General features: G+C 50.8%; 1 protein-coding gene across 4 annotated transcripts; it reads right to left on the reverse strand.

The window, feature by feature from the left end:
- Positions 1–5,741: 5,741 nt before the first annotated feature.
- On the reverse strand, positions 5,742–26,698 carry ATPSCKMT (ATP synthase c subunit lysine N-methyltransferase). 4 transcript variants are annotated; one of them, XM_062211846.1, is made up of 6 exons: positions 26,537–26,696; positions 19,049–19,338; positions 17,621–17,758; positions 16,480–16,530; positions 6,419–6,595; positions 5,743–5,968 (listed from the first exon to the last, which is right to left on the reverse strand). In XM_062211846.1, the coding sequence occupies exons 1-5, from the start codon at positions 26,550–26,552 to the stop codon at positions 6,425–6,427; spliced, it is 666 nt and encodes a 221-aa protein (XP_062067830.1). In that variant the 5' UTR covers positions 26,553–26,696; the 3' UTR covers positions 5,743–5,968; positions 6,419–6,424. The 4 variants fall into 4 exon arrangements, with proteins under 4 accessions (XP_062067832.1, XP_062067830.1, XP_062067829.1 ...); XM_062211845.1 differs by having other exon boundaries at positions 5,743–6,595; positions 26,537–26,693; XM_062211847.1 differs by lacking the exon at positions 26,537–26,696 and adding an exon at positions 26,193–26,233 and having other exon boundaries at positions 5,743–6,595.
- Positions 26,699–26,815: the final 117 nt, after the last annotated feature.

Raw genomic sequence — 26,815 nt, forward strand, 5'->3', positions numbered from 1 at the left:
GATGGCAGCTTTACCCACTACGCCACAGCACCAGCCCTGTTAATTGTTAAATTGACAATTTAGGAGTCACTGTGCACTGGCTGCCCATGCAGGACCTCTGTCCTCAAAGAGTTATATTATGAGAGTTAACAGTAAAACTTGTTCTCAAAGATTTATTTCATTTTAGTCTATTAAGTGAAGATGTGAACAGCCCCTGTCTTGACTGTTGAGCAACAGTTTTGTTTATTTTTATGCAAACTGTTGAACTCTTTACTTAGCATAGAGTTGGTCTTCTGTCTAAAAAGTTAATCGAAAATGGATCATAGAAGAGAATGGGAGTGGTAATGGGAGAGGGAGGAGGAAGAGGGTGGGAGGGCGGGTATGGTGGGAAGAATCACTATATTCCTAATGTTGTACTTAGGAAATGCATGAAGTTTGTATTCCTTAAATAAAAGCTTTCTTTGGGGGAAAAAAAAAAGAACAGAAGGAACACATGGCACACGCTGGGACCTACAGGGCCCAGAAGGGGAGAGAGAGAGGACAGCATGACAACATGGAGTAAATACTGCATGGAGGAGCAGAGGAGCCTGGCCAAACACTGCATAGGGGGCCAAAAAGGAAGTGGGAAATAGCTCACAGAGCGTACATAAGAGCTGAAATGCGGTCAATGTGAAACTCATAGGTCAATTTTTGGAACCCACCACCCCCAAGCTACACACTTTGACATATGATAAATGGAACAGTGTCAAGAAGGGAATGTGCTAATTGATCACTACGGGAAAAGAAAACGTTTCCATCAAAGCTTTCCAAACTTGGACTCATTTACTCAGGAACAGACACTGCTGGAAGTCAAAAGCTATAAAAGCAAAAGAAAGTTTAACAAACCAGACGAGAGCAAAGCGCATCCCCATGAGGGTCCTTTCATGCAGAGAGGGCACCTCGTCTGTCCACTGCTGTCAGTGAATCCAGTCTCCAAGGACACAGAGATAAAACATTGTCTAGGGGGCCAGCACTGTGGTGTAGCGGGTAAAGCTGCTGCCTGCAGTGGTGGCATCCCCTATGGGCGCCGGTTCGAGTCCCGGCTGCTCTACTTCCGATCCAGCTCTCTGCTATGGCCTGGGAAAGCAGTAGAAGATAGCCCAAGTCCTTGGGCCCCTGCACCCACGTGGGAGACCTGGAGGGAGCTCCTGGCTCCTGGCTTCGAATCAGTGCAGCCCTGGCCATTGTGGCCAACGGGGGAGTAAATCAGCAGATGGAAGGCCTCTCTCTCTCTCTCGGCCTCTCCTTCTCTCTCTGTGTAACTCTTTCAAATAAATAAATAAACCTTAAAAAAAAAAAAAAAAACACACATTGTCTAGAAAGGTGAGAGTTCATGTGAACGAGATGGACAAGCTCTCACCGGGGATGTCAGAGAAACCATGGAGGACGAGACAGGTGCCGGGGGTCTCTGCAGGGGTGCAAATACTGCCGTCTGTCTTGACAGGATGAGCAAGTCTGACCCCAGAAGCCACAGAGGAGAGCTGCGCCTCAGCGCTACAGTTGGGATGTGGTGTGAGGCTGGCCCCTCGGAGGCTCCTGTGCTCTACAAAGCCTGAGCCCGACCCCTGCATCTCTCCGCGCACGTCACTCTCACCACTGCCAGCCACCAAGAGGGGAAGCAGCCAAGAGCCTGCACCAGCATCCAAAACAGGGAGCTTTATAACGTGAGCCTGCCACCACTCACGTGACGCCACCTGCCATCACAGCAACAAAAACCTAGCAGCACAGCTCACTTCAGAAAAGAGCAGGTCAAGGAGCTGTATGCATGGCTGCATGAAGGAAGTGGAGGCTACAGAAGGCAGGGTGGGGAACTGGGAACGCACTGTGGCAGGGGGACCAGCCTAATTTTTGAATCAGACAAGACCAGCTGGTCAGGGATACAGGGCAAACCTGGTGCAGCTGGATTCAACAGAGCACGTTAGCACACACCTCTCAAAGACGCACGTGCTGGAGGCTCGGGCCCCAGTGAAGAGGACTTGTCGCTGGCGAGTTACCAGCCTGGGGAGGGCTGGGTTATATGCAGAACTGTGACAACAGGAGAGCCACTGGGGACAGGAGATGATCCTTCAAATATTTAGTCCTCTCCCGCAGAGAAAGCATTAGGGGCTCAGGACGGTCCCCCAAGGGTGAAATGAGGGCCAGTGATGGGCAGTGACAGGAAGGGATGGACAGCTGGGTTTCACCCAGGTGCGAGGAAGGCACTGTTAACATGGGTGGACAAAGTTAAAAAATAAAAAAACAAAAACAGGCTGCCTTGAGAACTGGGAGTGAACTGCCAGACACTGGGCACATTTCTGAGGGGCTCCAAAACACAGAACTATTTTAGATGGTGTTGATGGTTGTTTACAGGAAATAACCATTCAGAACCGCATGTGTTACTCACTCTTCTGCCCCATATGCATTGTTTTAATCAACACAGAAGGAAAAGAAAAAAAAGTCTTGGCTTTTATCTTGTGGCCAACATTTCATGTTGGGCATCACCAGCCCTAAAAGTTAGTGTTAAACTTTCAGAAAGTGCAGGAATACACAACAGAGGCAAGACAGAGGGAGGGGAAGAGGACTGGGCTGACCTACAGAAAATGAGGGACTGGAAGGTGGGTCTGATGTCCAGCAGATGGGAGAGTGGAAGGTGGGCAAAACCGACAGTCGGCAGAAAAGGGGAGGGTGTACCTGACTACAGTGAGAGAAAAGGTAGAGGTTTTAGATGACCTACAGGAGGGAGGGTGGAAAGAAAATCTGACCTACAGCAAGTGGGAAGGTGGGGGTGGACCCGACCTACAGTGGGGGGAAGGAGGGGCGTAGAACTGACCCACAGTGGGAGGAAGGTGGGGGGTGGAACTGACCTACAAGGAGGGCCGGCGCAGTGGGTAAAGCTGCCGCCTGCAGTGTTGGCATCCCATATGAGCACTGGTTCAAGTCCCCACTACTTCACTTCTAATCCAGCTCTCTGCTATGGCCTGGGAAAGCAGTGGAAAATGGCCCAAGTCCTTGGGCTCCTGCACCCATGTGGGAGACCTGGAAGAGAACCCTGGCTCCTGGCTTCAGATTGGCACAGCCAGGAGCCAGGTGCTTCCTCCTGGTCTCCCATGCGAGTGCAGGGGCCCAAGCACTTGGGCCATCCTCCACTGCCCTCCCAGGCCACAGCAGAGAGCTGGACTGGAAGAGGAGCAACCGGGACTAGAACCCAGCATCCATATAGGATGCTGGCGCCGCAGGCAGAGGATTAACCAAGTGAGCCACAGTGCCAGCCCCTGAATCCTATTTTTGACACCCACCAAAATAGCTCTCATTCTCTGCCTTTTAAGTGAGCAAATGCGATTGATGTCGTTAACCCAGTAACTGATAAAAAGTCAAACCAGTCAGCCAGAGAAGCCACATTAACTCCACAAGGAAAGTCATCATTGTACAGTTTATTCTACGGGGCACAAATTTAAAAAGCGATTAAGATCTCGTAGACTTCATGAATCACAACACTCCTAGGAAACAGCCCATTTTACTCCGTCGTGGCAGGACCAAGCCTCCGCTAACTTGGGAGAAGCTAAAGGAGATACTCCAAGAACGGCAAGTCACAACCACGAGGCGGCTTGAGGCCCCTAGAAATGCGCCAGGAGTACTTGCAGAAAACTGTCAAGTATCTCCGAGGTTCCACAAAGCCCTGCCTCTCCCCGTATCTGCACAGCCATGAGCTCCACTAGGTCCTATCCTTGTGCCCCAACAAGTCAAGCAGAAGAGAAGGTGGTGAGAAGCAGACACCCAAAACACCCCTCCCACCACGGCTACACACCCTGGAAGAGAATGCTCTCTACAGGAGGACCCCAAGGTTCCCGCGACAGGGACAGATGGTAAGGATCAAAGCCAGACAATGCCCACTACCACCCGGCCCCGCACTCACACACTCAGCCTGTGCAGCAGCACTGCCTTCTATCAGAGAACTTCACACACACGGCCTTCGTGAGGTGGAGAGCTTTGCACGTCTATTCGCCCTGGAACCAAAAATTACCCCGTGGACACTCGGTTCATCATGTGCTGAATGAGCGTGTGAACCCAGATGCTTCTTACTTAAATGGAAATTGTCAAATTGACCATGTTTTCTAAGTTAGAAGATGTATCCAATTTACTTTCCAGATCTCCGTGAGGAGAGCTGGGCGCCCGGGTCACTGGAGTGTAACAGGAGTTCAATCCTGTTCTGGGGTCAGCACAGACCATTCACGCCATCGCTCCACATTCACTTTCAGATGTATGAAATCCTCCCACTCACATCCAAAAGTTCCCCTTATCTTGTCTTTGATTTAGATCAGCCAACTTTCTTCTCACAAATGAGAAATATTAAATAAATGGCTGCTCTCACAAAATAAAGAACTGACTAGCTGAAATAATCTGTATCTTCAATGAGTAAGCTTCTCCTTAGTGTCTAAAATAAGAAATAGCATTTTCAGACCAGTGACTGTGTGTCACGAGTTTTACAGACTGGTTCCCTACCCCCTGCTCAGTGTATCATCATCCCAATAGCAGGGACACTGGCCAAGGCTTAGACAGGAAGTCACTGCTGGTGGCAAAGCAGGGATTTGAACCCAGACAAGGTTTTATGCCAAAGTTCATGATCATTTACTTCACTATTAAATCATTCCCAACCGCTCCAGTACATCACGCATCTCCTCTGAACACTGCATTTCATCACATCTAAGATGCTTTAACAGTACAACTACATCAGGATATACAACACTGCCAAATAAAGCTATGAAACACCTTCCATCAGAAGCTACATCACAATTTCAGGAGTGTTAAAGTGTGTATATGTACTTATACATACACACAAACACCTTAAATTCAGCAAAAACTGCAATTCACCAGCCTTGGAACAACTTATTCCTAATAAATATTATAAGATATACAGATACCTCTCCAGATCCTTTAGAAAGTTAATTTTGCCATGAAGTACAGAAAAGAAAGAGGCAATTTTTTTTTAATATTTACTTTATTTGAAAGGCAGAGTGACAGAGAGAGAGACAGATCTTCCATCTGTTGGCTCACTCCCCAGATGGCCACAATGGCAGGTGCTGGGCTAGGCTAGAGCCAGGAGTGAGGAACTCCACAGGTGTCCCCGATGTGGGTAGCAGGAGCCCAGACTCTTGGGCCATCTTCTGCTGCTTTCCCAGGCACATTAGCAGGGAGCTGGATCAAAGCAGAACAGCCAGGACTCGAACCAGCACTCCGATATAGGATGCTAATGTTGCAGGCAGTGGCTTAGGCCCTGGACTACAACAGCCACTCCACCGATGAATCTTAAGCATGAATAAAGTTTAGGAATCCACAAGCGCCCGCTAACACACACTCTGCTCGTCCTGTCTTCATTACTATAATGACACACCTGAGGCGGCTACTATGTATGGAGAAAAGTCCCTGGAGCTCCGGGCTTGGAGCTGCCAAGAGCAAACTTGTCATGATGCAGGTTTTGGCAGAGTGGGCACGGAGGAAGGCTCACACCACGAACCAGGAGGCCGAGAAGGAGGCTGGAGGCTTTCCCTACAACCCTCTGTGAGAACTCCCTTCCAAAGGCACAGCACCCCAAGGACCTCAGCCCCTCCCACGAGGACCCAGTTCCTAAACACCATGCTCAAATTAAGTTTCCAGCCTCTCGGTGTGTTAACTCTTTGAGGTTTAAAGTTCTACCTATGTTTAGGAACCAACTAATATTCAAAGCACAATATACACTCCATTTTTTTTTATTTTTTTATTTTTTTTTGACAGGCAGAGTGGATAGTGAGAGAGAGACAGAGAGAAAGGTCTTCCTTTTTGCCATTGGTTCACCCTCCAATGGCCGCTGTGGCCGGCGCATCGTGCTGATCTGAAGCCAGGAGCCAGGCGCTTCTCCCGGTCTCCCATACGGGTGCAGGGCCCAAGCACTTGGGCCATCCTCCACTGCCTTCCCGGGCCATAGCAGAGAGCTGGTCTGGAAGAGGGGCAACGGGGATAGAATCCAGCACCCCAACTGGGACTAGTACACTCTCTTTAAAAATCATTTTTCTTTATCTGTGGCATGAAACCCTATTGCTTGTAAGTGAAGAACCGTGACATCTTTCCAACCATAAACACGACCATCACTAATTCACATTTTCATGCACCCAACACATGAACAGGCAGGAAACGTATTTTTTAAGAATATGCCATTAAGAAAAAATTTTTAAAAAAAGAATGTACCATTAAAAACAGATTCTAAGTTTATCTGTATTTCCTTAAGGTGTCTGTTTCCTCCAGAACTAAGAGTGGTAGCGATTTCTCATTCCATATCAGAACAACACACTCTGCTGCTAAAGGCAAAGCTGAGTCCCCACAGGGGCAAAGGACACGGCCAGACTGCAGAGGGCGCTCGCGTGAGGCACGACCAACCCTGGAAAAGCACCAGCTCTCAGGGCCTCCTCCCCTTCCCTCTGAGAGTGCCCGCGTCGTACACCCACACGGTGTCTGTCCCCTCCCCAGTGACATGGTCCGGGCTCCAGTGTGGAAAAGGGAACCTGCACGCAATGACTCTTGCATCATCCTTAAGTTCAAGTTCAAGTTTCTTCTCCAACTGCGGCATCTGTGGAGAGTCACAGCCATTATTTCAGTGAGCGATGAGGCAGAAGAAATGATTCCTGCATTTAAGAGTCCCTGAAAATACGTGTGAAGAAGATCACCGCGGGGTGCAGACACACTGAGGAACAACCCACTAAGATACAGCAGACATATTAATGCAGTTATAGGAACATCTCCCAGTATCAATCATGAAATTCACTATTTTCAGCAACAGTGGATCACAGATTTCCACCTTCTAACTAAAACCATAAAGCAGCAGTAATTAAAATAAGACACAGCTTTAAATTCTTTACCTACTCAAATATTCCTGCATATTGTCTCATATATTTAAGACATGTTTTTTCACATTTGTGACATCAAAAACCTGACATTGCCTCACAATTACATTTCTTCTTCAATGGCAATGGTGCATCTTAAGTCAACAACATCTGGTGCCAACAAAATATGAAATAATTAGACCATGAGAAAAATACACATTCTACCAACTTTACATAGTTCAGAATTTTAAATGTACTTATTACGCACCGATAATGAATTTCCTGATAGTCAGCCTACCTTATATCGTTTCTGTATCATTTTATTACCAATACATTGATGAAAAAAGGGTTTTTTATTGTTTGCTTCAAGTACTGACATCTTAATTACTTTGAGAAATTAACGACAGTTTTAAAAATTTTTAAAACTTGGCCGGCGCCATGGCTCACTAGGCTAATCCTCCACCTTGCAGCGCCAGCACACCAGGTTCTAGTCCCGGTCGGGGCGCCAGATTCTGTCCCGGTTGCCCCTCTTCCAGGCCAGCTCTCTGCTATGGCCTGGGAGTGCAGTGGAAGATGGCCCAAGTGCTTGGGCCCTGCACCTGCATGGGAGACCAGGAGAAGCATCTGGCTCCTGGCTTCGGATCAGCGCAGTGAGCCGGCCGCATCGGCCATTGGAGGGTGAACCAACGGTAAAGGAAGACCTTTCCCTCTGCCTCTCTCTCTCACTGTCCACTCTGCCTGTCAAAAAAAAAAATCAAATTAAATTTAAAAAAAAAAGTTTTTAAAACTCATCTTCAGGTCCTGAAAGTATATGACCACCTTCACATCCTAAGAGTATTTTTCCCCCCACTTTTTTTTTTTTTTTTTTGACAGGCAGAGTTAAACAGTGAGAGAGACAGAAAGAAAGGTCTTCCTTTTCCGTTGGTTCACTCTCCAAATGGCCACTACGGCCAACGCTCCACCAATCCGAAGCCAAGAGCCAGGTGCCTCCCCCTGGTCTCCCACGCAGGTGCAGGGCCCAAGCACTTGGGCCATCCTCCACTGCCCTCCCGGGCCACAGCAGAGAGCTGGCCTGGAAGAGGGGCAACCGGGACAGAATCCAGCGCCCCGACCGGGTCTAGAACCCGGGGTGCCGGCGCCGCAGGCGGAGGATTAGCCCCGTGAGCTGCAGCGCCGGCCCTCCACTTTCTTCATTTAACTTATTTTGAGGAAATTTCAAATTTACAAAAGAGAACAAGTAATCCCCGTTTACCTTCATCCAGGCTCACTGACTGTTAGGGTTTTCGCTCGCTCTTTCTTCAGGAATGTTTTTTCTGCACCATTTGAGAAGAGATTGCGTGCGACAGGCCCTGTCACTCCCGCAAGACTTCAGTGTGTGTCTTCTGAGGAAGAGAGGGCCTCCTGACGTCCACCCAGCACAGCCGGCACCCAGGACACTCAACGGAACTCCAGGCCCGCCCAGCTCTGTCACTGTCCCAGGAACAGCCCAAGTCACGTTCCCTGAGGCGGGATGCAGTCGGGGAGCACTCGTGTGCTTGTCTGTAACGTCTCTTCGGTGGGCTCAGATCTGGAACACCCCCTCAGCCTTTGCCTTTTAAGCCAACAATATTCTTCAGGTATCTGACCTAAGAGCCCTCCTCTTGGGCTCCTCAGACCCCTACTCCTGATGGGGCCAGCGTGTGCATCCCTGGCAACGCCCCAGCCGTCAGGCTGGGAACTGATTAGGGCCCCACCCGCAGAGGCCGGGACAGGAACCACTCGGTACAGTGGTATCTGGCTTCTCCGTAGGGCGCCCACGACTTTTCCTTTATCATCACTGTGTGGAATGGCGGGAGTCACTTGGAGCTGATGTAAACATCCTATTTATTATTCATCAGATGGCTCCTACAACAGAAATCACTCACTGATTCTGGCCTGAACTTGTTTTTAGTATAAGAGTGGTGGGGCCAGCGCTGTGGTGTAGCAGGTAAAGCCGCTGCCTACAGTGCCGGCATCTCATATGGGCACCGGTTTGAGTCCCAGCTGCTCCACTTTCTGTCCAGCTCTCTGCTATGGCCTGGGAAAGCAGTGGAAGAGGGGCCCTACGCCCACATGGGAAGACCTGGAGGAGGCTCCTGGCTCCCGGCTTTGGAACCGCGCAGCTCCAGCCGTTGCAGCCAATTGGGGAGTGAACCAGCGGGGAAGACCTCTCTCTCTCCCTCTCTCTCCTCTCTGTGTAATTCTGACTTTCAAATAAATGAATAAATCTTTAAAAACAAAACAACAGTGGCAAAGTGCAGATCTGCTAATTCCATCATTCTTCTAGAAACATAGCTGGCATTCTACCGCAAGGAAGAGCTTTCTCTTCTTGTCTCTGTCCACCTAGGTCTCGATCTTTCTGTGTATCTATAGTATGAACACCTGGATTCTTATTTCATTCAGAATAACCCATTACAGTCCTCACTGATTCTAGAGTTCAGAGTGTTCTGGTACAGCCACTGGGAGCCTCCTGCCGCTGGCCTCCCTATACTTTGGATGTTCTCCTATCTTTTATTTTTATTATTTTATTTATTTATTTTTAGTGCTCTAAGTTCCTGAAGGTCCCCAGTTCTCTTCCTCTCCATTTCTTTTATTTCTTTTTTTTTTTAAGATTTATTTTTTTATTTATTTGAAAGAGTTACAAAGAGAGATAGAGACAAAGAGAGAGGCCTTCCATCTGATGGTTCACTCCCCAGATGGCCGCAACAGCTGGATCTATACTATCCAAAGACAGGAGCCAGGAGCTTCTTCCAGGTCTCCCATGCGGGTGCAGGGGCCCAAGGACATGGGCCATCTTCCACTGCTATCCCAGGCCATAGCAGAGAGCTGGATTGGAAGAGGAACAGCCGGGACCAGAACCAGCACCCATATGGGAAGCCAGCGCTTCAGGCCAGGGCACTGACCCACTGCGCCACAGCACTGGCCCCCAGATGTTCTCCTATCAAATATTTTGAGCACTGCCTTATATTCTAGCTCAACAAAATGCTCCAGGCTTACGTATCTTTCTTCCACCAGCGCTTGACCAGTCATTTGTCAAAGATCTAAGCAAAAACCACTTCCTTTTAAAAGCAACCAGTTCAAGTGAGACAAATGAATCAAGCACTTCCACAAAGGTTTTATTTCTGGGCTGTAACTTACAAAAGCAGCTTGGAAAAACTCCTCTACATGACCCAGGCCTGGAATGAGCCAGAATCCTAATTCTTCATTAAAATCAATACCAAGATAACAGAGAATGAATTCCATTGCAGATGGAGGATTTCTATTCTTTAAACAGCCACTAGGGAATTTTAAAAAAGTTTTGTTCCTTGAGGGGAAAATTAAATAAGCAAAGAATGAGACAAAATGCATTTTTCCAAAATATCAGAGGTTTGTTATGGTAATTTCGTTCATAAAAAGGGTAATTGTAAACATTCCTATTACTATTATTCTTTTCTCCTGTATAGTCTCTTTTATTTCCAAGTGACTGTCATGTGCTAAGTCAAGATAAACCTAAAAAAGAAAGAAGCTATTTCAATCATAAGAAATTAACTGGCTAAATTACGCATAAATATGCAATGAATCTGGTTCCTGATATCGCACACAAAGAGAAGCAGTGATGTGTCATGTCTGTCTAATGGAGTTCAAAATTATTTATACAATTACAGGTTTCAAAGCGGCACAAACTCATCACATTCTAATTGTATCTTCAAAACTTTAAACACAAGTCAGAACGAGCTCAAAGGCATGAGACAAACTGGGGATGCCCATCCACAGCCGGGCTTCTCCACACTCAGACCTCAAGCGCCCACCCGGCTCTGCCCATGCTCAGGTCCCGGCAACTTCAGGCCCCCCGAGCTGAGGTCAAACTCGTGAGGGTGGTCCTGGACTCCTCTGTCTCCCCCATCCACAGGCATCCGTGCACTCATCCTGCCGGTTCTACCCCCACGGTGCCTGAAGGATCTGCCGGCTTCCCACTGCTACTCCAGCCAAGCGCCATCGTCACCTGGAACCACAGAACGCTCACAAGCCGCCCGCCTACCGCCGTGTTCACATCAGGCCTGTGGGCCCTCCCAGCCTCCCCTGCGCACTCTCAACGGCGCCTGCCCTCAGAAGGGCCAGCGTCCCTCACGCCACAGCCCTGACTCCGTCTGACATCCTCCCTCACGGGCAGGCTTGCAGCTCCCCAGCCCCAACAGGCACCTTCTGGCGACAGCTCCTCAGCCTGGATCGCTCTCTCCACACAGTCCCCTCCCCGTCACCATTCAGGGGTCCCGTCCTGGCCCTGCCCGCCTGCCCCTTCACCTGTCCCACAGCCCTCACCCTCTTCTTCCGCACAATAGACTTCCTGTGCGTGTCTCACTCAGTGTCTGCCCTCCCCACTGGCACAGAAGGACCTCCCAGCACGAGGGCTTTCTGTGTATTCACACAAATACTCCACGGGATGAGAACGGGCATGGGGCGCAGCAGCCACACCTGTTGGATGAAGGAAGGACACATGACGTGGTCATGATCTACGTCTATCGGGACATAATGACGATCTTTACTCATTAATTCACCAGAGGATTTGTAGCTAAAACCAGACTTCTTTGAAGTGGTGAAAGTGAATAGGCTTCTCAGATAGGTCTGCATCGTGTTCGCTGGTCAACAAACACTGAGCGAGAACTCCGGGCAGGTGCTGCTGCGTGAGCTGGCGGTGAGGAGGGCGCAGGCCCCGCCCAGAGCTCACAGTGCACACGCCGTCAGAGCCACCAGGCAGAGAAACGTACAGAAACCCCCCTTCGGACGGGGGAGCAAGGCGTTACAGGAGTTCAAAACTGGACACCAAGGTGAGCGTCACAAAGACAGCCAGCTGGCCAGCGAGTGGTCCCCAGGGAAGGACCTGGCCCCAGGCTCCAGGAAGAAGAGCCCAGCCAAGTCCAACATTAAGAGAAGCACAGAGGGTGAGGGCAGAGCAGTGGGAGGCATGGCCAGGGTGAGGCAGGCGGAGGGCAGAGGCCCCGGCACACCAGCTCTGGGACCATGCAGAGGGACTCGGCCACATCCTCAAAAGTGGCCAAGAAGTCATGGAAGGCTTTGAACAGAACACGGCTGATCTGCTGTGCGTTCTGCAAAGACACTCGGTGCACAGGCCCACGTTAACTGTGGATATCTTAGATCCCACAGACCTGAATGGCATTCTCGTCCTGTCAGGCCGATTCACAACTGTGCAGACCGGCTGGGCACAAGCTGCACCTGCACAGAGCTGTTAGGAACAACGACTATGGCACTGAGCAGGAGGATGGATTTCTAACAGCACGGTTCCTACCTGAGAACTCCCCTATGGTCCTCCTGGCTCTCAAATTACCCACCTGTGCGCTGGCGACCACTGCCAACGTGGCACTGCGGCTTCAGGGAACACAGGCTGGTGCTCAGGGAACGGGAGGTGCACCGAAAACAGCACGGGCTAAGTGACTCTCCGAGGTCACACGACCTGCAGGGGGCCAGTCTCCCACCCCTCACACTCCCCATGCAGGCTGGGCTGCTGAGGGCCTGGGGGCCTCCACACACAAACCGGGCCTTCCAGGCCGCCCGCAGCCATCACCTGGCCGCTCCCTCCTGTGGCATGGACGCGTGCAGGCTGGCCGCTCCCTCCTGTAGCGGGGACTCCGGCCGCTCCCCTTCCCACGGGGAGCGGTGAGATGCTGCAAGCCCCAGAGCGAGATTTCCCGGTGTGCAGAGGAAAGGGCAGTAACCGCAGAGGCGCTCATCGGTGTTACACTGGTTTCCCTCCGCAAACAGCTCCCAAACACCGGCCTCAAACGTGCTCAAACGTGCTCGGTCAGAAGCCACCACCGGTTTGGAGGCACCCAAAGGCCACTGCTGCCCCCCGCTGGGACAAGGCAGCGCTGCTCCGGGCTCACTACTGACCTCCCAGGCAACACTGATTTTCTTTTCATAAAGCATGGATTTCAAATTAAAGTTACTTGTCTCTAAACCACAAGTTACCCCACTTCAGAGGAAAAGTCCCAATGTAGTAAGTCGTAAATCACTGTGGGAATTCCACATCCAGGGCAAGCATTCGGAGACTGGTTAAGGTGCCAGATAAGAAACCTGCATCCCACATCAGAGTGCCTGGGGCTGATTCCCAGCCCTGGCTCCTGACTCCGGCTTCCTGCCACCACAGACCCTGGGAGGAAGCAGGTGGTTCAAGTGGCTGGACTCCTGTCACCCACGTAGGAGACAAGGATTGTGTTCCCAGCTCCCAGCCTCCAGCCCAGCCCAGCCCAGCCCCAGCTGTTGTGAACATGTGGGGAGTGAACCAGTGCATGGAAGTGCACTCTCTCTCGTTCTCTTTGTCTATCAAATAAGCAAATAACTTTTTTTTTTTAATTCCAAGGCAAATTTGTGATCCCAAATAGGTTTATTTAAATATTTATTATTACTTATTTGAAAAGCTGAGAGATGGAATGATAGAGAAAGAGAAAGATCTTCCATGTGCTGGTTCACTCCCAAGATGTCAGCAATGGGCTGCCAGAATTGGGCCAGGATCCCGCAATTCCATCCAGGTCTCCCATGTGGGTGGCAGGGCCCCCATGTACTGCAGCCACCTCAGGCACACCAGCAGGAAGTTGGCTGAGAAGAGCAGCCTCAATCTGGCACTCCTATGATGAACGCTGGCTTTGCAAGTGGCAGCTTAACCCACCACATCACAACACCAGCCCCCAAACAGTACTTTTAAATGACCAGTAATTATGCCTTTCTACTATTTCCACGTGTAAAACAGAAGTGCAGGTGGCCTGTGCCGTGGCTCACTAGGCTAATCCTCTGCCTGCGGCACCGGCACCCCAGGTTCTAGTCCCAGTCGGGGCGCCGGATTCTGTCCCAGTTGCTCTTCTTCCAGTCAAGCTCTCTGCTGTGGCCCGGGAATACAGTGGAGGATGGCCCAAGTGCTTGGGCCCTGCACCCCATGGGAGCCCAGGAGAAGCACCTGGCTCCTGCCTTTGGATCAGCGCAGCACACCATAGCATCCATTTGGGGGTGAACCAATGAAAGGAAGACCTTTCTCTCTCTCTCTCTCTCTCTCTCACTGTCTAACTCTGCCTGTCCAAAAAAAAAAACAGAAGTGCAGATACTAAAGTCTGGTCTTAACGGTAGGCCTAATGAAAGCTGCAACCATATAGAAGACTGACACTTTCAAGAATATTTAACAAAATCACTTTTAAACTGTCTTTTAAAATTAAATATGGAGATGTACAGTTTGGGACATGCTCAATCGGACTTGCCCCAAATGGTAGAGTTAGAAACATGCCAGGGATTCCAATTCAATCCCATCAAGGTGGCATGTACCAATACCATCTCCCAGTCCAAGTGATCAATTTCAGGTCACAATTGATCACACTGATAGATCGAAGAGTCAAAGGGATCAAATAAACAAGACTAGTGTCTGCTAATACTAACTGATAGAATTAAAAAGGGAGAGAACAATCCAACAGGGGAAGCGGGATACACAGCAGAACCATAGAATGGCAGATGTCCTAAACAGCACTCTGGTCTCAGAATCAGCCCTTAAGGCATTCAGATCTGGCTAAAGAGCCCATGAGAGTATTTTAGGCATGGAAAGCCAAGACACTCTGGCAAAAAAAAAAAAAAAAAACCTAAATGAAAGATCTTTGCAAGTGAGATCCCAGTAGGAAGAATGGGCCATCAAAGAAGGAGGTATCTTTCTCTGAAGGGAGGAGAGAACTTCCACTTTGACTATGACCTTGTCTAAATATGATCAGAGTCGGTGAACTCAAAAGGCTTCCATAGCCTTGGCAACTCATGACTAGAGCCTAGGGAGATTACTGACACCATAAACAAGAGTGTCAATTTCTTAAGTCAACAACAGGAGTCACTGTGCACTTACTCCTCATGTAGGATCTCTGTCCTTAATGTGTTGTTCAATGTGAATTAATGCTATAACTAGTACTCAAACAGTATTTTACACTTTATGTTCTGTGTGGGTGCAAACTGATGAAATCTTTACTTAATATATACTAAACTGATCTTCTGTATATAGAGATAATTGAAATGGGCCGGTGCCGTGGCTTAACAGGCTAATCCTCCGCCATGCGGTGCCAGCACACCGGGTTCTAGTCCCAGTTGGGGTGCCGGATTCTGTCCCAGTTGCCCCTCTTCCAGGCCAGCTCTCTGCTATGGCCCGGGAAGGCAGTGGAGGATGGCCCAAGTCCTTGGGCCCTGCACCCGCATGGGAGACCAGGAGAAGCACCTGGCTCCTGGCTTCGGATCAGCACAATGCGCCGGCCGCAGCGGCCATTGGAGAGTGAACCAATGGCAAAAAGGAAGATCTCTCTCTCTCTGTCTCACTATCCACTCAGTCAAAAAAAAAAAAAAAAGATAATTGAAATGAATCTTGATGTGAATGGAATGGGAGAGGGGGTGGGAGATGGGAGGGTTGCGGGTGGGAGGGAAGTTATGGGGGGGAGCTACTGTAATCCATAAGCTGTATTTTGGAAATTTATATTTGCTAAATAAAAGTTTAAAAAAATAAATATGGCATTACATTGAAGGTTCTAACAGTAAGAGCAAATCTCTCAAGTACTGAAACATCTTATATAAAATTAACATACAAATAAGAAAAACAACAAGAAATAAATTTCCTTTCTTTTTTTTTTTTTTTTTAATTTTTTTGACAGGCAGAGTGGACAGTGAGAGAGACAGAGAGAAAGGTCTTCCTTTTGCTGTTGGTTCACCCTCCAATGGCCGCCGCGGTAGGCGCGCTGCGGCCGGCGCACCGCGCTGATCCGATGGCAAGAGCCAGGTGCTTCTCCTGGGCTCCCATGGGGTGCAGGGCCCAAGCACTTGGGCCATCCTCCACTGCACTCCCTGGCCACAGCAGAGAGCTGGCCTGGAAGAGGGGCAACCGGGACAGGATCGGTGCCCCGACCGGGACTAGAACCCAGTGTGCCGGCACCGCAAGGCAGAGGATTAGCCTAGTGAGCCGTGGTGCTGGCCTAAATTTCCTTTCTTACATTAAAAATTCTATCAGTTATATAACGGCATTTCAGCAAAAAATCCAATTCCACCAAGATTACTATGGGCACGACTAGAGGCTTCAAGAAAGAAGCAGGGATTTCTACGTCCTGCGGAGCAGCAGGCACACTCAGTGTCCATCAAAGGCCAACAAGCCCCACTCCCAGGCCAACGCTCTGGTATTTTCACCCAGGAAAGCATGTGATCGAAGTTCAGGCCTCGGGTCTGTGCCACCTCAGTCAGCTGAGGTGAACTGAAACTAGTCGGTGCCCATCGCCCCTGAGGAGGGCGTCCTGCAGAGTTCAGAGGGCGCCCCCAGGAACGGGGACCCCAGGGACGGGGACCCCAGGGACGGGACCCCCAGAGACAGCAGGCTGGCAGGCGGGCGTGGAATCCCCGAGCTCCTCAGACACTGCGCCCTCCTGAAGCCGCTCTCAGACTGGAAGCTTTAAGGCTCACATTGATCACTGAGATGGATTATGAAGCCAAAGTTCTAAAACATGACTGCACCTTTAATAACTAAACCCTCTAAGGCCCACAAGTATTTTATTAAACCAAGGAGCTGAAGTCCAGAGCCCTCTCCGCACACAGGGCCCCAGAGGATGGCAAAGTGCACACTCACCATCTGAGGCACGCCGAACACAACGACGTTCGTGTACTGCGAGAAAGAGACCTGCGTGCGACAGGGAAATGGTGAGTGGTCAGCGGCAGAGCCAAGCTTCCCAGCCCTGAGCGGCGGCCGGCCATTGTCCTGACGACGGCGAGTTTCCACCAACTCCTACAAAGAGCGGCCCCCGTCCAAAGTTTCACAAAGAAAAGAACGCGGTTATCACTCTCACTCACGGTAGCTCAAACCCTTATGGTGCCCCAAATGCCTCCCCACGGGCATTTGCGGGGAGTCCACGCAGGGAGTGCCCGGGAAGCACGCGTGAGAGGCCTCTCGTTCTGACTCCACTCCACCAGACTCCACGCTGGGGCGGCAAGAACCCGAGTGATTTCAGAAGCACTCAGTTTTTTTATGTTGAACCATCCTTAAAATTCTATTCGTCCGCCCTCTCCTCTAAAAGACTATGAAAAATACAATAAAGTGATCTTTAGTCGGAAAACAGGGAAGATGTTTATCACCCAGTAAAAGCCTTATTTACTCTCTAGACATCATTACGAATATACAGTGTGGAAAACAATGCAAGCAAAACCCCAGTGAATTTTTATAAGCTACTGAAGACAACATTGCAGTGGGAAATCCTTATTTAAGGAGAAGCATTTTATGGGGCACTGCAAAGGCAGAATTACAGGGCTTTTTTTAAGAATACAAACCAACTGGGGAGTACCCTGTACTTTATGACAGCAGCAAGCAGGGCAGCAGGACGAGCGGAGTGTTTTCTGTATTGTCCGTCTTGGTCTCTCTCTGAACACACTCACATACACGCGTGTACTCAAACGCAGACAGGTCTGATACTGATCAATAACAATTCACGGGCTTTCCAAACGAAACGGAAAATCTCATCGTTTCATAATAAACAGAAATGAGAACATTTTAATTTAGGAAACAAATTGTTAGAATTCAAATGACCTATCGTAAACGCTAAGGGAGAATCCACTGGTAACACCTATCAATTTAAAATTTGTATATGTTTCAATATGCCGAAAGATTCACATGAAATTTCATTCTTTTTAATACAGTTTCAGCTTTAAGTCATAGTAATCATGAATAAGAAAAGTTTCCACTGGATTTTTCTAAGACCAGTCTCTGCCTTACATACCTTCCACAAATCCGAAATATAGAACTTGGTGGAGCCATGCACACCTTCTCGCCAAGCGCGGTACCGGGAGTACCACACAAGCCACGGATTTAGTTCATAACCGACAGCTGTGAACCCTGCTTTTGCCGCTGCTACCACCTGTGGAGAGAGGCTGGGCTTTAACCACAAGAAAAAATCAACTTCCGGGGTCAAATGAGATGAATGTTTCCTATTTATGGTTTATAATCCTAAAATGTCCACCAAAAAGGATCTTCTCTGATGAAGACACCATGCAAACATGTGTCACCAAAGTACCTGGCTTTGTGGACAAGGTCACAGCCAACACATTTAAACCCAGTTTCTCATTTTTGTTAGTAATTTCGCCTCGAGTATCAGAACAGGTGTTCAGGCATGACTTAGAGGGAGGCATGATTAATTCTGGACTAGCAAGCCCCCGCGTGGTCTAACACAAGCTGCTGAAAACCTTGCACGTCTCTCCACCTGTGAGATGGCATGGCGGCAGCGACACGAACATGCCTGGAAGAATGCCAGAAAAAGAACCTGTCGAGAAGAAGCTGCAATCAGTTACACGCAAGGACTTCCTCAGCATGTAATGACTGTTCACTCAAAATCAAAAACAGGCGAAAGTAAAAAGGACCAACTTAGAACAGTCAAGTGTAGAACCCCAATAGTCAGAGGGCCAGTGGGCCAGTCCTTAAGGTTTTGTCACAATGCTTAAAATTTTTTTAACTTTAAATTTAAAAACACAAGTTACTTGTGAACGTCTTCCTCATTATTGCAGGTCACGATCAAAGAATCACAGGGTTTGGGCCACAAGGGCTGGTGAGGAGGCGGGGCCCTGCTGGTCTCCATGCTCAGGTGCCCAGACCAGCTTTTCTGAGTTTTGGGCTGTTTGCAGCTCACTGTGGGGAAGTGGCCTAAGGACAGGGCCCCTGCTCACACAGAACACGCTCTGACACACCCATCTCACAAGCAGTGGCCTCGTGTCTTTATTTACAGGTTCCCAGCGACACCTGTCAAGTGAGTGGTCCCTAAGTCTGATCGTTGCATAAGCAGGGGTTCATCACTGGCTTGTCCTCATTTTACCTGTGCTTTTCCCCATAGGAAGTGGTATTTGTACACAGATAAATCAAACAAACAAAGAGGCAAACACCTATGGTGCAAACACATAAAACAGTGAAATGCCACACTTCAACAAACCGCTTCTAATTAAGTCGCCTCCCCTGGCTCAAGCACCTTAACAATCTGATAAATTCCAATCACATGCTAGGGGTTTCAGAATTTGGGCAAACAAGCACAAAATGAAACAATTCCTGTTCTCAAACTTTTTCAAAGATTTGGCAAGTTTTTCCATAAGCCTCGTAACAAATGTGAAGTAGAAGTGTTCACAATTTTGGCTCAGACTCAACATGTTCTAGCACAACTCACAATGCGGCCGTCGCCACTACCAATGTCCACCAGGGACCCGCTTCTGCTCTGCAGCATTTTCACAACATTCTCGATCTGCTTCGTAGTTGCAGGTACAAAGGGCAAACAGACTTTCCGGAGTGCTGGTGTCACAAAGGGTGTCGCTACCGCGTACACAGCCACGAGAGTCCCACCTACAAGCCCCGGAAGCAGCAAGCCCCAGCGGCGTTTCTTCAGAGTGCTGGCTTCAGGACTGGGGGGCGGTTCAGGCTGTGCCTGGCTTTCCCCTTGAAGTGGCTCTGGGGCTGCACCTGGAGGGAGAGAGCACAGGCAGAAAGCACACGTGGGGCACCAAGCCTGGAGCCCAGGAGACTTCTTGTGTAACGAGTCTGTCTACTGACAAACTCATGCTCCTCAAAGGACAGTTTAGCTCAATGCACTCTCAACTACAAGCTTACGGTTCCACAATGAGTTCTGAATCCCAGGAACAAATAGTGCTTCAGAGGAAATTATTCAATACTAATAGAAGACTTTCCAACGCATTGATTTTGTGTGTGTGCAGGACTCATCCTTAGAAAATAACGCATTCAAACCTACCTAGTAATTTATTAACTCAGTATCTGTTAGTATAAGTTTTAACCATGAACTCCATATTCTTATGTTCGGATTGAGTAAGCCTCACACCCATAAGCATGAAAATGTCTAGGTATTACTCTACTTGAAATAGGATGAAAAGATTCTGCAATTATATTGATCTGGCATTATGATCCAGTTGCACAAGTACAATTTTGAAGTAGTAAGGGGGCCAAAAACCAGGTTTTGCCAAACATCTTAAATAAGTATGGTATTAGAGATTTTTTTAAAAGCAGATCCAAAAACAACAAGAAGGAATCACTTCTACACCATGACAAGTACAGAATCAGCAAACAAACCCATCACTGATTACACAATGAATGGTACCTTCAATACCCTCCAGTTGAGTTTTATCTTTTAAAATGCATTCTTAAAAAAAAAATTGATTTATTTGAAAGGCAGAGTTACAGAAACAGAAGGGGAGACACAGAGAGATCTTCCATCTGCTGGCTCACTCCCCAGATGACTACAATGGCTGGGACTGGGCCAAGATGAAACCAGGAGCTATGAACACCATCCAAGTATCTCCCTTGTGGGTGGCAGGTGCCCAAGTCCTTGGGCCATCTTCTGCTGCCTTCCCAGGCGCACTAGCAAGGAGCTAGATTGAAAATGGAACAGACAGGAATCGAACTGTCACTCATATGACATGCCTGCTTAACCCACTGTGCCACAGTGCTGGCCTGTAAAATACATTTTAAAGCATTTTTAAAAGATTTATTTGATTTATTTGAAAGGCAGAGTTACAGAGAGAGAGAGGCACATAGAGAGAGATCTTCCATCCACTGGTTCACTCCCCAAATTGCCACAACAGCTGGGCCTGGGCCAGGCTGCAGCCAGGAGCCAGGAGCTTGATCTTGATCCCCCAAGCAGATCGCAGGGGCCCAAGCACTTGGGCCATCTTCCACTGCTTTTCCAGGTGCGTTCGCAGGACCAAAAGCAAAGCAGACAGGACTCGAACCACTGTAAGCAGCGGCTTAACCCATTATGCCACAATGCCAGCCCCCTAAAACGCATTCTTAACAGGATCTCAAGTTTTGGAATTGATACTGATTTGACATTGACTACAGAGAGCACAGGACAGGACAGAGTAGCACGACTCCTGTGAGGCCTCCAGAGCTAGCCAAGGTTGGGGTGCCACCTCTGCCACTTCCCAGCCTGTGACCCTGAATCCCTTCTCGTGGAACCTCGGCTTCCTCAGCTGTCAATCAGGGATCCCAGGGTTGTTCTGAGGATGAAATGAGTGGACAGAGGCAAAGCACTGAGAACAGGGGAGCAGAGGCACGCAGCGTGCCGCTACTGCTGGGGACCCCTGGGGAACAGCCAGTCTCTGCCGTGAAGCAGTTCACCACGGAGCTGGGGACAAGACCGAATCCGCCAGAATCCACAGCAAACAGGGGAGGAAGAGTGGCAAGGACAGATTCTCGTGCTGGCAGGTGTCACTGTTCATGGCGGCATCGTCCGTGAGCCATTTAAGAGGCGCACTGTGCACATCTCACAAGCGCGACAAGAAATCCGCACACACCCGGGGGCCTGCACCACGCACCTGCACGACCACGGCTCCGGAGGGCTGGCGGGGCCGCCCTGCTCCATGCTCCTCGGCTCTCCGCCCTGCAGCCCTCCAGCCCGGCCCCCGTTTCTCTGTCAGGACCTGGTGAGAGCACGGCCGGCGAGCTCACTGCTCTCCAGATCCGTAATCACACCTGCACGGGGTCCAGCACTGGGAGGTGGTGGACACCCCGGAGGGGACATCGTGCGGCCGGTCCGCCCGTGAACTGTGGCAGCGTCTGCTGAGGAGCTACAAACATGAGCACGGGACACAGCAAAGCGGGCACAGCACGGAGGAGGTCACACTCCAAGACACAGCGCTGCCCCTGCAACCTCCAGCAGGAGGAAGGTGCTGGTGTCTGGCAGAAAGCCCAAGTCCTGAACAACCTGCTACAAATCTGGCACTCCATGGAGGCGCGCATGCGTCACAGCAGTAGCCATGGGTCTGACTACACAAGAAAAGCCAAGGCACAGTTGTCGCATCTTAACAGGAAATTACCTTGGGGCCGGCGCTGTGGCGCAGGTTAGGTTAATGCCCTGGCCTGGAGCTCCGGCATCCCATATGGGCACCAGTTTGAGACCCGGCTGCTCCACTTCCAGTCCAGCTCTCTGCTATGGCCTGGGAAAGCAGTAGAAGATGGCCCAAGTCCTTGGGCCCCTGCACCCATGTCAGAGACCCAGAGGAAGCTCCTGGCTCCTGGCTTTGGATTGGCACAGCTCCAGCAGCCAACTGGGAAGTGAACCAGCGGATGGAAGACCTTTCTCTCTCTCTCTGCCTCTCCTCTCTCTGTGTAACTCTGACTTTCAAATAAAAAAAAAAAAATCTCAAAAAAAAACCCAGGGAATTACCCTGCTGGCACTGCAGTTGTACAGCACAGGGCCGAGCAGATCACATGATCCCAAGGGCTCAGGACTTAACTAGTTGTTCAACTAAGTTGTGACTAACACCTGTTTTCCCACCAGTAAGATTAAGAGATAGTTATGGTTTGTTTGGCTATTTTTTTAACCGCAATTTAAAATTTATAAAAAAGAACCTAGTAGTAATACTATCCTCATAGGGCTATTGGAAGTTACGTAACAAACACACACAAAGCACACAGCACTTAGACTGGGGGTGACTGCTCACAACTATTCTCATCACCATTTGGGGCAAAATGCTCAATTTGTTAACAGCTTTGAGACATAATTCATACACATTTTGCCCACCTAACCTGTGCAACTCCATGTTTTTTAATATATTCACAGCCAATTTTAGACCACGTTCATGACCTCAAAAAACCCCTTATTCTTCAGCCAGCACCCCCAGCCCCTGGCCCTGGGCATCCACTAGTCTAGTTTTCCCCTCTAGAGTCCGCTGTTCTGGACCGAGAGGGGTGGAACCATACGCCTGTGGCCGTCTGTGACTGCCTCCTTCCGCTCAGCGTGATGTCTGACTCCACCCGTGCGGTACTGGTGTCAGCACCTGGTGCTTTCCATGGCCGGGTAGAACCCGCCCAAGAACAGAACACCTCTGCTTACGCACTGTTTCCTGAACAGCCATGAGTCAGGTGAGCCGAATCCTCCGGAATCCTGAGCCCTACAGCTCAACCTGCGAACGACAGAATGAAGAGCTCCCTGCCTGCAGGGCCTCCCATCTCCCTGTGTGAGCGCGGGGCCCAGCTGAGCCAGACACAGGGGCTGCGAAGGAGGGACTGACCAGTGAGGTGCTGGCAGGTGCAGAATCTGAGCCGGGGCAAAGGCAACAAGCTCGGAGCTGAGGGAGGGCGGCCGGCGCTGAGCAGGGCAGCAGGCAGGCCTCAGACCCACGGAGCTCGCGCTGTTTGCCGGCGCCGCAGCAAAGGTTTCGAACAGGTCACTACCACGTCTGTCTCCCGAGGCAGAGCAGACCGGGAGCAGCGTTTTCCAGCGCGAGCTTCCATGCCTGGAAAAGCCTTTCATCACAAAGGTCTGTGTGGGAAAAACAAGATCTGTGCCTGCGGCCTGAGGTCTGGACCGAGTTGCCAGGTACACCGATACAGGACAGCGGTTCCAGGCAGCCTGTCACTCACAGTTCAAAAACACGAAAAGGAAGACTCCAGAAATAAACAGCTGCTGTGCTGTGACCTGAGTGCCGTTCCTAGCAGCCTGATGAAGCCTGAAGCTTCTCTCTCCACCTCGTCCGAGAGGTGAACTGGCCCCCCGTCCAGGGTTATCTCCCTGGCAAGCTCCACCTTGAGCCAGGTCGGTCACCACACCGACTGCTACAGAACCCAGTGCCTGTGCTGATACAACCTTCACGTGACGTAACGACGGCCCCAAAACACAAGAGCAGTGATGCCGGCAGTTCAGATGTGCCAAAGAGAAGCTGTAAAGCACTTCACGTACAAGGTGAAATCCTCAACCTAAAAAACACACATGCTAAAGCTGCTACGATCAAATTAAAGCAAATCTCCAGCCAGGAAATTGTGAAGGAAAAAAAATCTCCAGCCAGGAAATTGTGAAGGAAAAAGAAATTCCTGCTACTCTGCTGTCATATGCCAAGTGCATAATGCCATTAACCGCAGGCATTAACCACAGGGCTCCGTCCAGTCTTTGGTCTCAGGCATGCACTGGGGGCTGCGGGGTACTTCCCTGTGGATAAGGTGGGGGGAGGGGGGGGGCTACTATATACTTCTGGCTCCATCAAAAAAAAAAAAAAAAAAAAAGTGTTGATTGTTGATTTCTATCAGTGAAAACCAGTCCCGGAACATGCAAAACTAAAATCTAGACTGTCCCTACGGGGCCAGTGTTGTGACACAGCGGGTAAAGCCTCAGCCTGCAATGCTGCCATCCCATACGAGTGCTGGTTCACGTCCCAGCTGCTCCACATCCGACCCAGCTCCCTGCTAACGGCCTGGGAAAGGCAGACGAAGATGACCCAAGTGCTTGAGCCCCTGACACCCACACGGGAGACCCAGATGGAGCTCCGGAATCCTGGCTTCCGCCTGGCCCAGTGCTAGCTGTTGCAGCCAGCTGGGGAGTGAACCAGTGGATGGGAGATCAGTCTCTACCTCTCCATCTAACTCTGCCTTTCAAATAAATTAATCTTTATAAACAGAAAAAAGCTGTTTGTACAAACTGAATGTCGCAGGACTACTTTAGATAAAGAATGACAGGAGGCTTCTGTCAGATGTGGTCTCCGGGGCACGGAGCTATTCTACGACATCAGAGCGTGGTGGCCCGCACTCTCGGTGAGCACTTAGGGGCCCAGGCCAGGCAAGGTTAACGTCTAGTCTGATGCCTGCAGGCCCTGTCTGCTTACCGACTTCTCACGCTGGTTGAAAACTTCCATTTTCAGTGACAGGTTTGGGTCACCCAAAGAGGCAGTGACTGAGATGTGCAAAACGCACACGGGGTTCTTACTCAAGATCAAACTAGGGGCCAGCGTTGTGGCACGGGGGGTTAAGCCACCGCCTGGCATTGCATATGTGTGCTGGTATGAGCCCCAGCTGCTCCACTTCCAGTCCAGCTCCCTGCTAGTGTGCCTGGGAAACAGCAGAGAACAGTCCAAGTGCTTGGGCCCCTGCACCCTCCTGGGAGACCCAGAAGCAGCTCCTGGCTCCTGGCTTCAGATTGGCTCAGCTCTGGCAGTTGCAGCCATTTGGGGAGTGAACCAGCAGATGGCAGACCTTTGTCTCCCCCTCTCTCAGTCTGTAACTCTACCTCTCAAATAAAGATCTTGAAAAAAAAAAAAAGCACGAAAAGCTCAGGGGACGACGGTGCCGACATCCCGTGTGAGCACTGGTTCGAGTCCCAGCGGCTGCACTTCTGATCCAGCTCCCGGCTAAGGCGCCTGGGAAAGCAGTGGAGGATGGCTCAGGTCCCTGGGCCCTGCACCCACATGGGAGACCTGGAAAAAGCTCCTGGCTCCTGAGTTCGGCCTGACAGAGCGCTGGCTGTTGCAGCCATTTGGGGAGTGAACCAGCGATGGAAGATCTCTCTCTCTCCTTTCTAACTCTACCTTTCAACTAAATAAATCTCTAAAACGAAAAGAGAGGCTCAGACCAATAAAGGGAAGAGGTCAGGAAGAGCGAGCGGCGTGCTGGGAACGCCCAGCACACGGTTACAGCAGGATCTACATTTGAACACCATGTTTGGGACTGGTCACGTGTACTTCATCCAGGCACACACTTCACCACGACGCCCGTCTTACAACCCCCAACACCTGCTCTCATGAAGAAACCCTGCTCGCACCGGCCTGACGGACGTCCTTCCGGTAGTTACCAGCTTTGATCCGGGAGAAGTGCCCGGCACCACCGCCGTGGACAGTATTCCACGGGGATGGGGATGCCTGACACTGCTCAACCTGCGTGGGGGCCATCACTTAGCGTTTCCGATTCTCCCAACGACCCAATGAGCCAAACGGCGGGCGGAATCCGCCATTCTGAGCGTGCAAACACGGAAGGAGGCTCCAGGATCTGAAAGGTCCGGGAGCATCCCTCCAGCTGCAGAGGGTGGGCCGACCGCGAGGGTCCGATCCGGACTCTCCAGGCGGCGTTCAGCCCTCGTTCACTGGGTACGAACGGCCTGGCTGGCGGGGGCAGGGAATTCAGGGCAGGGGGTGTCGGGCGGGGTCGCGAGGCGGCCCTGCACAGGCTCCAGAGTGGGACCCGCTGTGGGAAATCAGGCTTTACTGCTTTTTAATTTATTTCAAAGACAGACGAGACAGAGATCTTCCACCCGCTGACACCCCAGATGGTGCAAGGGCCAGGGCTGGGTCGGGCTGCCGCCAGGAGCTTCTTCCAGGTCTGCCCGCGGGTGCAGGGGCCCGAGGACTTGGCCATTGGCAGGGAGCCGGAGCCGGACCCGAGTGGAGCAGCCGGAGCCGGAGCCGGAGCCGAAGCGGAGCGGCCGGAGCCGGAGCGGCGCCCAGACGGGCCCGGCCCACTGAGCCGCAGCGGCGCCCGAGTACGAGGCGGGGCTGGGCACTGTGCGCCCCGCGCCCTCACAGCAGCTCTGGAGGGCGCACCTGGCATCCTCGCGGCCACGTCACACGGTCGCCGGCGCGCGGAGGTCCAGCGGCCTCCCCAGCACGGCCCGCGCCCTGCGCCTGCGACACCGCCGGGCCACCCCGGGGCCGAGCTAACGGCCGGCATCCGCCCGCAGGCGCCCGGAAGCGTCCTGGCGCACGGGCCGCAGAGCCGAGAACGGGCCCCGGGGGGCGCAGCGCGCCGAGCGGCAGGGCGGCCGCCTGGGGCCGGGGGCGCCTGGGGCCGGGGACGCCCGCGCACAGACCACACCGACGGCCCGCAGCACTGACGGCCCGCAGCGCCGGGCCCGCGCGCCCTCCCGCGCACGCCGCTCCGGCCTCACCTCCTCCGCCTTCCATCGCGAGATTTCCGCACTTTACAAAAAAAAAAAAAAAAAAATCGGCACGTGGAAGCTACCATCTTCTCAGAGTCGGGGTGAGAAGTGGAAACAATGCTTTAAGAAAATGATTTGTCGTTGTAACTCACTACGAAGAGGATCTCAATTATAAATCTTCAGATAATGATTCAATTATTTCTACTCTTGACACGTGAGTTCTAAAAGTCTTCAGCTCCTCCCCCCCTACAGCTTCCCGCATAATAGAAGTTTCCAAAGGCCGCCGAT

Source organism: Lepus europaeus, chromosome 15 (genome assembly GCF_033115175.1).
Source record: "Lepus europaeus isolate LE1 chromosome 15, mLepTim1.pri, whole genome shotgun sequence".
Lineage (NCBI taxonomy): Eukaryota > Metazoa > Chordata > Mammalia > Lagomorpha > Leporidae > Lepus > Lepus europaeus.

Excerpts from the sequence above, each read along its gene's own strand:
- ATPSCKMT (XM_062211846.1), bottom strand. Across the intron at positions 17,759-19,048 it reads GTAGTGGCGACGGCCGCATT|GTGGTAGCAGCGGCAAAAGC; the intron begins GTGAGTTGTGCT and ends CTCTCTCCACAG. Across the intron at positions 16,531-17,620 it reads ATATTTCGGATTTGTGGAAG|GTCTCTTTCTCGCAGTACAC; the intron begins GTATGTAAGGCA and ends TGTCGCACGCAG.